This window comes from Stegostoma tigrinum, chromosome 32 (assembly GCF_030684315.1).
Source record: "Stegostoma tigrinum isolate sSteTig4 chromosome 32, sSteTig4.hap1, whole genome shotgun sequence".
NCBI classification, from domain to species: Eukaryota; Metazoa; Chordata; class Chondrichthyes; order Orectolobiformes; family Stegostomatidae; genus Stegostoma; species Stegostoma tigrinum.
The window spans coordinates 22,161,620-22,178,181 of record NC_081385.1 but is presented as its reverse complement, the minus strand read 5'-3'; the positions used below and the strand labels follow the sequence as shown (position 1 = coordinate 22,178,181).

At 37.3% G+C, this 16,562-nt stretch overlaps 1 protein-coding gene across 11 annotated transcripts in view; it reads right to left on the bottom strand.

The window, feature by feature from the left end:
* gramd1ba (GRAM domain containing 1Ba) overlaps positions 1-16,562 on the bottom strand; it is a 562,055-nt gene that overhangs the window by 110,115 nt on the left and 435,378 nt on the right. For 7 of the 11 annotated variants that reach the window (XM_059639094.1, XM_059639090.1, XM_059639102.1 and 4 more), the window contains 2 exons: positions 7,690-7,710; positions 2,642-2,665 (listed from right to left, as the gene is read on the bottom strand). The exons of 2 other annotated variants lie outside the window; for them this stretch is intronic. In XM_059639094.1, the coding sequence (XP_059495077.1) occupies positions 2,642-2,665; positions 7,690-7,710 (45 nt within the window). The remainder of the gene's footprint in view (positions 1-2,641; positions 2,666-7,689; positions 7,711-16,562) is intronic. 2 more of the 11 variants (XM_059639091.1, XM_059639093.1) reach the window with 1 other exon arrangement.

The window sequence follows — 16,562 nt, the reverse complement described above, 5'->3', positions numbered from 1 at the left end:
CTCTACCTTTGCTTCAACAGGGACAGTTGTGCCTTCATTTGCCCACACTCTGTTTTAATGCTGATGACTTATTATGATATATACATTATTCTTATCTAGTCAGATCACATATTCCAAATGATCAACACCTTGAACGATATCTACATATGTTCTCTTACTCAATATTAGTTTGCACTTTTGAGTCCTGTATCTAAGGAAGGTTATGCTGAGTTTTGGGAGGGGGTCCAGAGGAGATTCACACGAATAATCCTGAGAATGATGAGGATTATCAATGATCAGGGCTTATCAAATGATCAGCAGTTGAGAACTCTATATCTGTACTCGATGGGAATTTAGAAGGTTGAGGGAGGATTGCATTGCAAGTTACAGAATACTAATAGACCTAAACAGAGAGGCTGTGGAGATGTTTCCACTAATAAGAAAGACTAGGATTTGATGGCACAGCCTCAGAGTGAAGGGATGAATCTTCAGAATGGAGAAGAGGAATACCAGAGGGTTGTGAATCTGTGGAACTCAAAGCCACACAGGACTGTGGAGGCCAAGTCAATAAGTATATTTAAGACAGAAATAAATAGGTTCTCAATTAGTAAGGGGCTCAAGGGGTACGGAGAGAAGGCAGAAGAAAAGTACTGAGAAATACATCAGACATGATCAAATGGCGGAGCAGAGTCGATGGACCAAATGGCTAATTTAGCTCCTATATCTTATGGTCTTGTTTGGAATTTTTTTTAAAAATACAGCAAGATCATTTGCTTTCAGTTCTGTGCAAGCATTATATTAAGAAGTGTTTTTTGGATAAAAATAGAAATAGTGTAAGAGTTTGGAGGATATAAATCAAGAGATTGACACGAGAGGGTGATGCTCATTTGAAGAGTTGTGACAGACACAATGGGCATAATGGCCTCCTTCTGCTCCATCAAAATTCTGTGATTATGAGGCTAAAAAGTCATTTAGAACATTGACCTATTAACACCATTTCCAAGAAAGCATCTGTTTCAGTTAAGTGCTTAGCAGAATTACTGCAATGTCAAGCGAAGGCATGCTTATGCTGCTAAATTTATACAGACTGAGAAAATGGACCAAGGCTGCTGGTTTAGTTTTGACTTCAGTTCAGAAGATCAGGAATTTTGTACAGTACGGAAGAACAGAAGAACAAAGTCTTTTATTTTGTTAAGTCATCAGCTGTGAAAGTTTTCAAGTTGTCAGAATTGAAAAGTCAAAGTCAAGAATTCACAAAATTGCTTCAGCAGACCAAGGAGAACTTGAAAAAAAAAGTCATTTAAGTAAAATAATTAAGTTAGTCATAGTACTGTTCTGGGATTGGGTATTCTGTGAAGGCTATTGCTCGGCAACAGTTTGCAACTTTGCTTTGATCTTTATGCTGAGATTTTTTAAAATTCTTTTTTGATTTTGGTACAAGAAACTTGTGTTGAAGAACCTTAGTAGCCTCGCATGGATGGATTTAGCTACTAGCCACCACAGCAATCGACTGAAAACATTCAACTTATCAAGTTAGGTTCAAACTGAGGTCTGGTTTATCCAGGATTAATATCAAATAGAATCATTACTATCATACACTGAGATTTTCTGTATAGATCTCTCCATCTCTCTCCTCCTTAAAACTCACTTTTTTTGATCAAGTGTTTGCAAGATATCTAAAGCTATCTACCATTATTACCTGAACTACCCAAATCTGTCTCTAGATTTATTGTTATATAACTGATTCCAAACTGGTCTTTGAAACAGTCTAGGAAGCCACTCAGAAGCAGGTGGCTCTCCATCATTTTCTCAAGGGCAATTAGGGATGAGCAACAAATCCTCGTGAGGCTTGCGTTCATAGAAGAATAAAAAAACTTGGTAAACAATTTTCAGAAGTATATAGCAAATCTTTAAACTGCTTTCACCTTTGACTCTCTTGCCATTACCATCCTTTGATCAAAAACATCATGTATTACAACTAAGACATAATTCTTTGGAGACTGGGATTAATTAAATCATGCAAATTCCTGTCCTGGGTTATTTTATGGTACAGTTTTCAACATCTTGATATAAAACAGTCTGTAGTTACAGTTTTGCAATGTGTTCAAGCATCGTTTCACATTTCTCATGTTGTTATGAGTGCTCGAGGTAGAATGCCTCAAATGTACTTCCACATTATCTACTTGATCAAATTTCTTGTTTAATTGGGAAGCCCTGATGAAGAATCAAGAGCAATCAAAATTGCATTAAAAAAGATAAATGATTACATTATTCTGCAACAACTATTTGAATTTATGTAGCATTTTAATCTTGTTAAAGACAGCTTCGGTGTTTTACTTAATTGTAATCGAAAAGATGAATATATCTCCTTCCCTGGTTCAGCATCCAGCTTTTTGGTGATAATCTAGTGCAGACAGAATTCCTTCAGCACAGAAACCAGAATGGGTAATAAACACACAATTGTCATTTATGCATGATTAAAATGTAATAAATGAGGATTTAGCTTGTAAGGCTAAATGTCTGAAAACAAACGCAAGGGCACAAACTGGAAGCCAACAGCACAGGACAGAAACACTTGTGAAGAATGCTATTTTAAAGCTACCAGCTCAATTCTATCTAGACAAAAGATAGGAAAAAAGACAACAACTTGAGTTGGCCTTACTTTTATCAGGTTTAGCCGATCATACTGAGAAAAGAAACACAAACAGAAACAAAAATCAACACGAGAAAGCAAAGAATTAGAAGTACTTGTGCACTAGCTTAAGTTGAGAAAATAATAATTCATTCAGCAAGAGTTTGGTTGCTACACCAAATTTTAGTTTAAAAGATTATCTAATAAGTAAGAGTTCTGACATAACATGATCTTGTAATTTTTGTTATGCTAATGCTAGATTAGAACTCCAAAGACTAACAAGGACAAGTTCACAAATGACAAAATTCATATTGCCAATAGTATGACAGCTCATTACACAAGTGTGGGAATGCTTTCGATGAGACAAAAGAAAATGAAGATTCTGAAATAGCGCCAAGGATCATGACTATCAAAACATTAGGAGGAGCATCAGGAGAAGTTCACAAATGATCTATCACATAGCAATACTTCAGGAGTTTTTATTTTCCTATTTTTGCTTTCATAGACCTGAAAGACTGGGATGGACCCCAGTTTGCAAGTATTCCTTTTGGAGTTTTTAAGAGTTTTTCACAACAACATACAAGGCAAATTTTACTTGAAGCAAAAAAATGATTTACGTCAATGTTACTTTTGAGAGATATTTACTGTAATTCTAGAAAAACTTGCTCTGAGGAGACAGCAATGTAAACCAAGAAAAACTGCATCAAAATGGATATGAAAAGAGCATGTCTTTTTTTAAATAATAGTTAAGAAAACATCATGAGAATGATATTAATCAGATAAACAGTGAACAAATATCGTTAAAAGGTACTGGGCATTTATAGAAAAAAGGCTGAAGATGGATGTGAAATATATTTTAGTTTTAGTCTACTTTTGTAGATTCCTTTCATTTGAGTTTTTGTAACTTGCTCATCTGCGAATTATTATGTTATCACCTTTAATGACGCCCATAACATAGACACAAGTGCACAATTAATGACATTCCACTGACAGAAAATATGCACAACTGCACCATCTAAATCAGCAACTAGGAACTGATGGCATTGTCAACAGCAGCAAATGGCTGCATGACATAACCATTACATCCAAAGGCTTCATCACCTGATTTGAAGAAAGGTGGGATAGTATGTTTTACTCATGGTTGAAACAATGAATTATAATATAGATTTAATAAAAAACATCACATTTTAATAGCATCAAATGTCAGGATGATACAATTTTCCTTCCCTCTTATTCCATGTTTTATTTCTGCTCACCAGCTACATTACTTACCCTTAAAGCAGGCTGACCTGTTGTAATTCCCAACCTAAGTTGGTACAAAGTGCTATGATCACAGATCATAATGCCAGATCAACTACAGATATATTGAATTTTAATTCCAACTTGCGCTTTTCTTTTTAAAGCAAGAGGACTGGTAGAGGCAAAGTCACAGTTGATGCAAATCTAGTGGCCATTTGGAGGGACACCCTGCAATGTGACGCCCAATAAGTTGTCATAGAAGATTCAATGGGGTGAACTTAAAGTGGAGAAATGGACTGCAAACTGAACTGTAATCACTATCTCAGGCTGTGAACATTATGGAAGAAATAACAGCAGTGTGGGTGAGAGACATGTTTGTGACTTCCACTTTCAAGAATACACATCAACAGGCTTAAAAGTCTGTTCAACATTTGCCTACATATGCTATGTTTGGGTGACGTTTTGTAAGGTGATTCACCAGTGATATCCGGTAACTATATGTACTAGCCTGTGTTCCAGCACTAGTGTGCTGTGAAGGCCACGGTAAAAGGACCAGCCTCTAGGCACTGCAGGTAAAGTTCTCTTTTACTGAGTGGTGCAAACCTGCGAGCTAGCATTTAAAAGGAAAAAGGACAAAATAGTTTCATGCAGACGTTGACCTAGTTTCAGCAAGATCTAATCAAATTTTAACTCCTCTATCCAAAACATAATAACATCAAGTGTTGCATTTCTGTGGTAATCATAACCAAGATGAGAGGAGAATTAAACCTGATCCATGACAAGAGGCAGTGCAGTTCAAAGAATAGCTACAAGGCAAGGAAGAAGGCCAGTTAACTTATTGCACTCTTAATGATTGTCTATACATGCAACTCAGACAGTAGCCATTCCCTGCAATGTTTTTTCTGTTCAGACAATTATCCAATTTTACGAAAGAAAATATGCCAGTAGAGCAACATTTTTGTTTTGTAGACATGAGAAGCTGTTAAATAAAACATCTCAATGAATTTAGCAAAATGAAATGCAAGGAATTTGTACAATCACACACAAAAATAGTTTAATGTCATCTCGACACATCTTCAAGCTCTTAATTCAAATGATCTAATAAGGCATTTTTTAAAAGCAGTAAATTCTCTCTTTCCTGTGATATGTCATCACTTCATGTATTATTTTTAGTCCAAAGTAGGCTTTTAATTACTGCAATAGATAATATCTAGTGAAGGAGAATCTTGGGGTCAAGGGTGGTGCAATTTCCAATACAAGGAAACACATGCAAATACAAGGATTTGAAATTAAAGAGATTGTGAAGGCACACAGGACACCAAACAATACAAAGTTTATTGTCATAAATGTATTTATTTGTTACATGGCATCTTATCAATTCAATGTCCAAATTTAGAGATGGCTGTGAAAATGCAACAGCTTCAATTCAGTTTCCTCTGAGAAATAAAGTGAGGAAATGGGTTATTTAAACACACCGACAAGTGGACATTAGGTAATCACCATTTGGCAGCTATCTTACATTTGGTCATGGTCTTTGATAAATTTTCAAGAGGCAGAATTAATTTCTCACCAAAATAAAAGATTGGGATTGATTATAACTCATAGGAGAGAGGTGGTGCAGTGTGGGGCCAAGTAGGAGAGGTAAAATATGTGGCCAAAAACAACAGGAGGCCACCCTGGTGACTTTAATGGGTGGGATCCATTCAAATTCAGCAAAAGCTCTCGTGGCACGTGATGGTGTCCCTACCTCTAAGCCAGAAGGTCTGGATTCAAGTCCCACCTGCTGCAGAGGGTCTAGCAGCATTACTGAGAACATTGATTATAAAATATCAACACTTGGCAAAATAGCCCTATGTCTGAACTCAAAATGACATCAGGATTAAATTAGTAACATTATGTGAATACTTAACACAAGCTAGGTTTATAATTTCTTGAGTTTAGAAGGCCAAGGCATAAACTGATTGAGTTTTGAATATGATTAAAGCAGTTCATAGGATAAATAGAAAAATTACTTCCTCCAACTGATGAGTCCAGAACATGGGGAAATAACATTTAAAAGCTAGGTCAATCAAGGGTAATATCAGGCTGCTTTGCTTCACACAAGCAGTGGAAATCTGGAACTCTCTCCCAAAAAGCTAAAGGGGTTTGGTTAAATTGATGGAGCATTTTTGTTTTGAAGTGACGGCAATGGAAACAAGCCAGTTAGAGTACACACAAGCCATGATCTAACTGATCAGGATTATTTTGGTGCCTATATTTAAAAATGCAGTCAGCAGGATCAAGCTGGGGCTAGCGCATCATTTCTCCTTGTTACCCAGTTCGTGAAGGTTGAGAAAGAGGTTAAAACTCCACTATTTACTTTAGCATTCTCAGGGGTCTGTAATCTCAGTTTCCTTCCTGCCAGCAAAATGTTTAACAAATGATTTACTATTTGGTTGCAAACTTACTAATGCACAATGTATTTCTTAAATCTCTTTTATAGCATTTAGCTAAAAGTCTGAAATTGATTTTGGTGAAAAGTCCTGACTGCAGTTGCCAGATCATTCAAAATCACCAGAATGAAAGTGATGGAATGTACAATTTCAACAGTCCTACAAACCAAATGCATTATTTAAGGTAGCGAATAGCTGTTGTTTTAGTTCAAGATTTATGGAAGAGATATTTTTAAAATCAACTTGTTCAGAATTATGATGCATCTCTGGAGCAGGTGGAACTTGAGCCTGGGCCTCCTGGCTCAGAGTTAGGGACATTGCCAGTGCACCACAAGAACCCCTACAAGTTTTAGGCAAACTAGTTAACTACTGAATTGCTGTCAGCTGCATCACTGATTAAGTTTACTATATTACCAGACCAGATATCAATTGTTATGCATGATTTCAATTTATTATTCAGAGAATGACATGGTTGGGTCAAAAGGTGAGAACGCTTCCTTTTAATTTTCAAGAACATTTATTTGAAAGCTTACCAAGATGCAGAAAACAAGAGAAACTTATCAATAATCGACACACACATATTAATCATAAGATTTGTGTGTTCACTGAGGTAGTCCAGTTTGTCTAATAAAAACAACACAGGGCAATAACACAAAACCCTGATTTTGAAAATTAGCATTCCAAATAAAAGATATAAAAGAACAATTACAGAACTGTTGCATACCTGCTTAATAATATTCACAAGCAGTAAAATTAAAACAAAATACAGAAAATGATCAGCCAGGATCTTTAAGACAAATGTCTCATGATGAAAAGTACACACACAATAAGTATGACTTGTCTTTTCTATTCATAGATGCCTGGTTGATGTGCAATGTGCTTCTAGTATTTTATATTTTTATCTTAGATTTCCAGCGTTTCTAGTTTTGTTTCACCAGCTTAGTTGAACTCAAATATCTATCAATAAGACTGAAGTACAAGATAACATTTTTTTTGAAGTAGTTTGCTCGACATTTTATTTTGAAAAATTGTTCACTTATTTCCATGTTTTACTCTTGAAACTATATTTTGTTATCTGTAGGAGAGGCACACTTCAAAACATTAAGATGGATTTTATGAGCCGATGATAGTAAATATTTAGAAGTATCAATATTTAGTCATGCACAAGTTGACAATAGACAACCTGACTCTGATTAAGCCTGTGTCTACATTAACGGTACATCTTAAAATATATATATTTTTTGTAGTTCTTAGCATAAAAGAAAAAGATTTGTTTCAGACGGAGCTTTGACCAAGAAAGCAGCTGGCTAACTTGAAACAGTCCGTGTATTAGTGCATGATATGTAACAGTACAAAGAATGTAATCAGAAACCACAGTTTAATAAGGAAACAAAAGAAAATGCTTACTTTCAAAAGTCGCTTGTGAGACTAGTAGAGACAGAGCATGCACAGAAGAAAACAAAGAAATCACAACATAAAATTTGTTGAAATGTTAAGAAAAAAAGCATTTAGAAATTGAACTTTAAAGCTGAGATGTTAGTGGGCTGAAAATTCAAAAAACATTATTGCTTCCATTAACTAATTGTGCCCATGGGAATCATTATTCTGAGCTATACTGGGTGCAGTACTTCATATTCATGTGAAATGTATATACTTACAAAGTGAATTAATTAAATATTTGTGTCACAGGCTTGAAACTCAGTCTAGGAGACCCCCATCTTTGCCTCGTGCTACCAGTTACCTAAATGTTCTCATTGGTCAGGTATGCATTAATGTTCAAAATGATTACTTTCACTGCAGGAGTGCAAGTGTACAAATGTCCATTTGTACCTTATACATATTTCTAGAGGGTCAGTAAAAACTACCACTGTAAGTGTCTGAGTGAAAGAAAAACAAATTTAATTTTGTTGGTGCATTTGTGATACTCCTACCATTATGGGTTTCCCACATTACAGTAAAGATAACATATTAAAAGGACTTCATTGGCTATAAAACACAGACATGTGAAGATTGTGAAAAATACTTATGAATGCAAGTACTTCTTTAGTCTTTAAACAACAAAAATCATAACAAATATTAGGAAGAGAAGTTCAAAACCAACAGGATTTGTGTCATTGAAGAAGTTAGAAGTTCCACAAGTTAGAAAAAAGAAATAAGATTTCATGTGAGCACATAGCAATTAACTAGAAGGCATATAATCCTAGAATGCAAAATCATTGCAGATGTGTGAAGGGTAGCATGTGGAACATGGCCTTTTGTGAAATAAAACAACAATTTATTATTTGGTAATAACTGACATCTTATAATCAAAAAACAAAATTCAGAATCCTCCTCAATTAACGCATGAAACAGGAGTGAGGTGGATACATGAAACTTTGAAATATGTAGAAAATTATAAATGCAAGTAAATCATACAAAAAATTATTCAATTACAAACTAAATGTTTTTGTTTCAGCAGATCTCATGAAGGTTCAAAATTTAAGTGGGTAATTCTAACCTAACAGGCTGGAAATCCACTAGCCTAGTTGAATGCTAGTTTCGCAACCCAAGCAACATTATTTCGCAATGACTGTAAAATTGGACAGAATGTAAAATTAGCATCGCTGCTTGTTCGCCAGTTACCAGTGGGCAGGTTAAGTTAAATTTGCCCCCAATATCTTAGCTTCACAAAAGGTTAGATACCAGGGTTAAACTCTTCTCCAAGCTTGGTTGGCTCATTTTAGTCAGGGAAGCATCACAGGAACAAAGCTTCCTGCAACTCAATCCTCTCCCTTCAAGATTAGAGGAGCAAAGAAAAATCACACCATTCTAATAAACAGACAAAAATCCTTCGTAATGTGCCAATGTAAATGCTGAAGAAGCATACGAATGAACTTGATTATAATATGAGCACAAAACCATTAAAATTTACACAGGGAACAAACAATTGATCATAGTAAGGGCAAACAACTGCCTACATAAAAAACATAGCCCTTGTAGGTCAGAAAGAGGAAAAAAATTGGGAAAGCTTATTGCATTTATTTTGGAAAGTTCTGAGAACATGAAAGATTTGTTTCAGATTATCTAATATATTTATTATGCTGTTTCTTTATAGAATAGTTACAGCACTTAAAAGGTCAATTGGCACATTATACCTGACTAGCTCTCTGGTACAGCAACTCACACAAACCTTTTCATTGTAGCCTTGCAAAATATCAGGCTTCAAACAATTATCCAATTTGCTTTTGAAGGCCTTGATTGAATTTAGAGGCATGAGTCCACAAATTACAGTTTGGCCAGTCGACTCACAAGATGATAAAGTCTACCTGTATTCGAGAATTCTACCGAAATCTTGTCAGCTGTGAAGAGTTGTCACATAATTTGATTGGCTATTACCATAGAACTACAGCCTTCATTTAGTCACAAGAATTAAATCAACACTACAACCTTCAAACTGGCTGACTGGATTATCATTACGCTACTCGATTGTGTCTGTAGTAAAGTCTGAAACAGCATCTTTGAATGTGGTAAAGCTGTGCGGAGCTGGAGTAACACAGAGCAGGCCAGGCAGCATCAGAGGAACAGGGAAGTTGATGGTTTAAATAAAAGAATGTCAGTTACTTAAAAGACTTCTGTGGAGAGGATAACAACCGAGTTCTCCTTACCTAACTTGTGCAAATGTGTTTTCATTTCAACATTGGTGACAAGTCATTCACAGGATGGGAGAACCTCATAAGCATTTCTTAGTTAATCGTTTTGATTTATCTTGAAGGGGTAATGCCCAGCAATTTTCTCAAAGCTTTTTGGTCCATATGATATAGTTACACCCACAATGATTTCTATTCATTCATTCATTTATTCACTGAATGAAGGTATTGCTGGCTAGCCTATTCCTAATTGCCCAGACGGCAGTCAAGAGTCAACCACCTCGCAGTGGGTCTGAATTCACATGCAGGCCAGACCAGGTAAGGACGGTGGTTTCCTTTCCTCATGGACATAAACAAACCAGATGAGTTTTTCCAACAATGGACAATGGTTTCATAATCATTGTCAGACTCCTAATTCCAGACTTTTATTGAATTCAAATTCCACCAGCTGCCATGGCAGGATTCAAGCCTGGGCCTCCAGAATATTAACTGGATCTCTGGATTAACAGTCCAGCAATAATACCACTAGGCCATCATCTCCCTGAGAAAAGGAGTTCCAGATTTTATCCACAACGAAGGAACAGTGCTATCGTACTACATCAGGGTGCTGCAAATCTTGGAGGACAACTTGCAGAAGGTGGCATCCTCATGCATCTGCTGCCTTCTAAATGATGGAGGGTGTGAATTTGTTTGGTGCTGTTGAAGGAGGCTTGGCAAATTACTACAATGTATCTTGTAGACAGTCACTAATATTGTATGTGTACTGTTGATGGAGAGAATGACTATTTATGGTGGTAGATGGGGTACCAATCAAGCAGGCTGTTTTGTCCTGACGGTGCAAGCTTCCCAAGTGCTGACAGAGGTGGACAGTAATCCATCACACTCCTGACTGTTATCCTGTGCATATAGTGGACAGGTATTTTGTTGGGTTGGGGGTCCGGAAGTGAATTTTCATCCCAAAGTTTCCCATTGCCATCAATGAACCCTGCATCATCAACTTTCTAGGGTTACCGTTAAACAGAAGCATAGCTGTACCTTCCATATAAATACTGTAAATAATGTTTACCACGCCAGCAGTGCACACTGTTTCATGGGAGACCACTGTGTGGAACTAGAATTAAATCTGCTTTATTTACAAAATGAAGCTGGTCAGCAGCATTCATGATAAAATATGTAAATGTATTAATGAGGAAATGTCACAGCAAAAAGCTCCGATTTTAGGTCAAACTACTTGGCAAAAATTTGGCTTGATGTTAGCACTCAGTTTTTATTTTGCCCCATTTTACTTTCCATTATGAGTAGAAACCATTTTGATTCTTCTGGCCAATTTCAATAATCTAATAGAGAGGGCTCATATCTAATTTGGTTGGTAATTCATTGCATTAAATGTAACATACACAATTATACAAGGGTTACAGCACAGGTGTTTATTTGGCCTTATGGATCTGTGCTGGTTCTCGATTAGGGAAATTCAGCTAGTCCACTACCCTACCTTTTCCCTAAAGCCCAGCAAATCTTTCTCTCAAGCTCAATTTGCCTTTTTAAAGTCGCGATTGAATATGCTTCCACTATACGGCCAGGTTGTATATTCCAGATCCTAAACACGTGCTGCATAAAGAAAACCATCTCACCTTTAATTCCTTTGTCATTCACCTTGAATCCATGTACCCTGGTTCTGGACTCTTCTGCTCTCTAATGTATCTGGACTCCTTAATAGTTTGAGTTAATATTAAATCTCCACTCAAGCTTCTCTTCTCCAAGAAGAACAGGTCCAAGCCCTCCAATTTTCTCTCCTTTAATGCGACTTCAGAACCAGTAGCTGTCATCACAGCTTTAAGGTGAATTTTCCTAAGAAGTCCAATGACAGGCTGACTCCAGAGTGCTGCCCTCAAACTGAAATCAGTGCTAGGATGTTATCACATGCTCCATGGGTTTATTCAGGACTTTGGCAGTCAGAGGCAAAGGGAAGCTTTGGAGTACGACTTTTACATCACGGAGCCACGTTGGCTATGTCTAGTCCATATTCTATTGAGGGTTGTTGAAATGCTGCACAGGAGATTAACATGTTTGATTGAGACAAGGGGACAATTGGAAGAAATTTCCTCTTTCTAGTGTAGTGTGAGCAATGACGACAAAGAATATACAGGTTGAATGAAGAAGTCTTTTCTTGACATTGAGAATAACTTTTCCTACTTTTCCCCTCCCAGCCATAAATGGTGAATTCAGGATCTTGCAACTGAGTAGCAACTACCATATTTTGTCATGCATTCACATCTCTTAAAAGCCCCAATTAGCCTGATTTATATGCCACTTGCAATTCTCCTCTCCTTCACCAAGAAACTAGATACCACAAATTCTCAACATGTGAACAATGCAGGCACCTGATAATTACAGCTCATCAAATATTTGGCCAGGCCAGGCCATCACGCTTCTCCACAATAACATCCCTCCATGGCCAGAATTCTTCTCAGCTCTTTACCTCTTCATCTTGGCATTAGCAAAACGACACCCTTACCACATTGTCATGCCTGCTCACAAATCAATGCAGATCCAGTTCATCAGTTCAACACTTTATTGTGGGACTCAGGTGCATTTACCATTTGCATGCATCTCCTAGGTTGCTTTATGCTGGGTTACACATGAATCTGAATCAACTGCACGGGATCATCTTATGGCTCTTAGCTTACTTAGCATTCACTCACAGTTTAGCACTCACTTGAGGATGCCAGCCTCTCTGTAGTTCACTGTTTTTTTTAAGCGTACAAAATCTTCAGTGCTCCGAAACAGGTTGCCAGTCTTTATGGCTTGTGTTGCATTTAGCACTGTAGGAGATGCAGCAAGCCTTTGACAAGGGAGAGTGCTGAACATCAAAATCTATTCCTCAAAGCAGGAGTGGACACGTTGCTGTGTGTCACAGTACTATATCAATACCAGAATGTGCCAGTAATTTATGTGGGAAACAAACTGCATCTGCTTTAAGAATGGGGAGGCAATGGCCGAGTGGTATAACCACTGGACTGTTAGTCCAGCCGCCCAGGTAATATTCTGGGCACCTGGGTTCAAAGCCTTCCTTGGATGATGGTGGAACCTGATTTCAATAAATATCTGGAATGAAGGGTCTAATAATGACTGTGAATCCATTGCCAATTGTCAGAAAAACCCATGTAGTTTGCTGATGCCCTTTGGAGGGAAAAAAATACTGCCATCCTGACCTGGTCTGGCCTACATGTGACTCCAGACCAACAGCAATGTGGTTGAATCTTAACTGCCCTCTGGGCATTGCAGATTGGCAACAGATGCTGGCCTACCCAGCAATGCCCTCAATGAATAAAACAAAATCATCATGTATGGAAGTCAAAGTGTGCAGTCCTTTGGTGGGTTGAAGAGTAGCGGGAATCGTCACAGTCAATCAAGGGACTTTATCTAATTATACAATGGGGCTTGGCCACTGTAACAGAGTTAGAATATGAAACTGCATGAAGTTGATGGCACTTTTCTTTGTGAAATACAGCAAATCATTGATCTTCTTTATACTTTCTGGGCTTTCATATTCACTTGGGACACAACACTGCCCCAGGCTACAATGCTTCCAGGCTTGCTATATCTAATGGTGTAGTCTCCTGTGAAGTGAGCTGGATAAAGGACTGCCCTCGTATCCACCAATTACTCCAGATCCTTGTCAGTGGAGTGGGTCACAAACTTCTCCTTCCTCTGGGTCATGAGTTTAGTCACAGTGTGAAAGCCAGTTCCTGACAGATAGCATCTGAATCGGTGCACAGCTCATTGGCACCATTAGGTCCCAGAAGCATAAAGCCAGAGGTTCCAGCAGTGGAGAATGCTTCCACCTCTTTAACCAGGTGAAGGGGGAAAGATTTAAAAGGGACTTAAGAGGCAAGTTTTTCACGCACAGGATGTTGCCTGTATGGAACGAGCTGCTAGATGAAGTGATGGAGGCTGATACAATTACAACATTTAGAAGGCATCTGGATGCGTATATGAATAGGAAGGGTTTAAGAGGGATATGGGCCAGTTAGGATATTTGGTCATGATGGGTTAGATTGAAGTGTCTGTTTCTATGCAGTACAACTCAGTGACTCTAACACTATACGTGCTTCCTTAAGAAAGGTGCACAAGAGCACCAAAGAGCTTAGTTGCTAAATTTGTGAACTGAAGAGCAAAACTCTACATCAGAAAAGTTGCTCCCACACACTGCGGACCAAGTGCCATGAGCCTCATAACAAAACAAGCTAACTGCAAATATGGAAATTCCACGCCATCTGTTTATTGGGAGGATGTTTTCTACTTAAGTTTTCCTTCAGTTACATAATAAATAGAGTTAGGGGTATTTGTTTTGTATCCAGAGGGGTGTTTCCTAAAGCGAGTGGCTTAAATACAAGGTGGTTGAAGAGGTCTAATATGCAGCTGATATCTAACACTGCATCCAATCAAACGGAAGGATGATATTTAAGAGTATTAGTTATCAATGAGCAGCATTTCATTTCAGAGATTCAGAAATCATTTGTGTTAATGACTGAAGAATAAATCACTCCACTAATCCTGAAATATCTCCTAAATGTTCAGCTGATGTGCCCTAGCCAAGGCCTAAGAGCACCTTTCTCACCTTACCACTCTTTCAGAGGACAATCATGTATACAGTATGGTTGGGGAAATTATGCAAAAACAAATTTTTTTTAAAAATTAGAAATATGGAATAGACAAAAATGAAATCAAACTGACTGCCTTTAGTTACAAATTGCTCCAAAACTGACCAGACGTCTGTTAGAATGAGTTTAAAAGTTAAAGTTAATCTGCAAGAAGTTGAAAATTCAAATCATTACTCTATCATTCTTACTTTTAACAAGCTTTCTTCAGGCATGCTACAATAGCTGCATGGTTCCAGTTTTCATGATGGCTTTTTGAGTTTTTTTGCATTGTGAAAAGATAGATGCCACAAATTTGGGTAAGTTCATCAAAATAATTAGTGTAGTGTGCACAAAGAAAATTACCTTAAATTTTTAAAAAATTCAATTTATCTAGGGCCTTTTCCTACTAAAGGATGCCTGAATGCACTCTATTAGTAGTTAAATAATGTAGACATATCCCACAAACAGCAAAGTGACAATGATCAGATAATTGCACTTTTGGAATATATATTAGCCAGGACATTTCTTGGTAATTTTCAAAACAGCATAATGGATCTTCTCATCTGAGAGGACAGAAGGAACACTGACTTATTGTCTCTTTCAAAAAGATGGCATCTCAAGAGTGTAGCATTCTTTCGCACTAAACTGCAGCATCAGCCTAGATTTTTGCACACAAATCGCTGGAGTGGATTTGAAATGCACGTATCCAACCCAGAGGCAAGAAATCTATAATTATGCCTTTGTTTACTGATATATGTTGCTACGGTGTTAGCAATCTGGTTCGCCATCATCAGTCTGTTTTTCAGCAGGCTTATCACCCTATGGAAGAAGCTACCCTCAAAATTCTGAAACAACGTCATCAAGGGTTGTGTACATTAGTCACATTTACCTCCTGAAGTACTATGGGTAGCTCTGGTCTCCTGAAGCTGTTTTGAATGTTTAATAAAGAAAGGGTTTCCTCTACAGACTATGGTTGATGCAGTTGTGAGCTTTTTTGGTTACGAACACAGTTGTAATTTCATAACTGACTACAGAATTTGGAAATGAAGAACTAGTAATTGAAGTTAAAAGGAAGTTTTAAAAAAAAAAGTACTCTGCAGAGAGCTAAGTAAGATGAGGAAAACCAGAATATGGATAGATATGCTGAGGAACAGCCACGTTAAGCCTAATGATAATTACAACAAAATGGCTAAGTATTATAAATAATTACTTTGTCTCAATATTTACCAGAGAAACTAATGTTGCTGTTACACTGGAAGAGTCCAAAAACTATTTGAAAACACTTAACAAAGAAAAAGGATAGATAATTGATAATCTTATCAAAATTAGATACAAATAATACTTGGTTTGGAAGGATTTCCTTGGTGCATATTATAAATTAGTACATATAATGTTTGGCTCAGAACCTAAAACTCCAATGGACTATTGAGCTAGCAGAGTCCCATGAAAAATGCTGCTTGCTTTACAGCTTTAGCTGTTTGATTTTATCTGGCAACTGCAAAATGTTTATGTAGACAAGAATAACAGGGTGCAAGTGCCTGCAATTTTTACTGTTGCTGATTTAATATATCTGAATAGGTTAACAGGTTCTTTATAGAGGTCATTTATGCAAATAATTTGGATGTACATTTGCAGACGACACTAAAATTGGAGGCATAGTGGACAATGAAGAACATTACCTCAGAATACAACAGGATCTTGATCAGATGGGCCAATGGGCCAAGGAGTGGTAGATAGAGTTTAATTTATATAAACATGAGGTGTTGCATTTTGGAAAAGCAGATCAGGGTAGGACTTGTTCAATTAATGGTAAGGTCCTGGGTTTTGCTGTTGAACAAAGAGATGTTAGAGTGCAGGTTCATAGTTCCCAGAAACTGGAGTCACAGGTGGATATTCGGTATACTTGCCTTTATTGGTCAGTGCACTGAGTACATGAGTTGAGAGGTTATGTTGTGTCTGTACAGGACATTGTTTAGGTCACTCCTGGAGTACGGTGCACAATTCTGGTCTC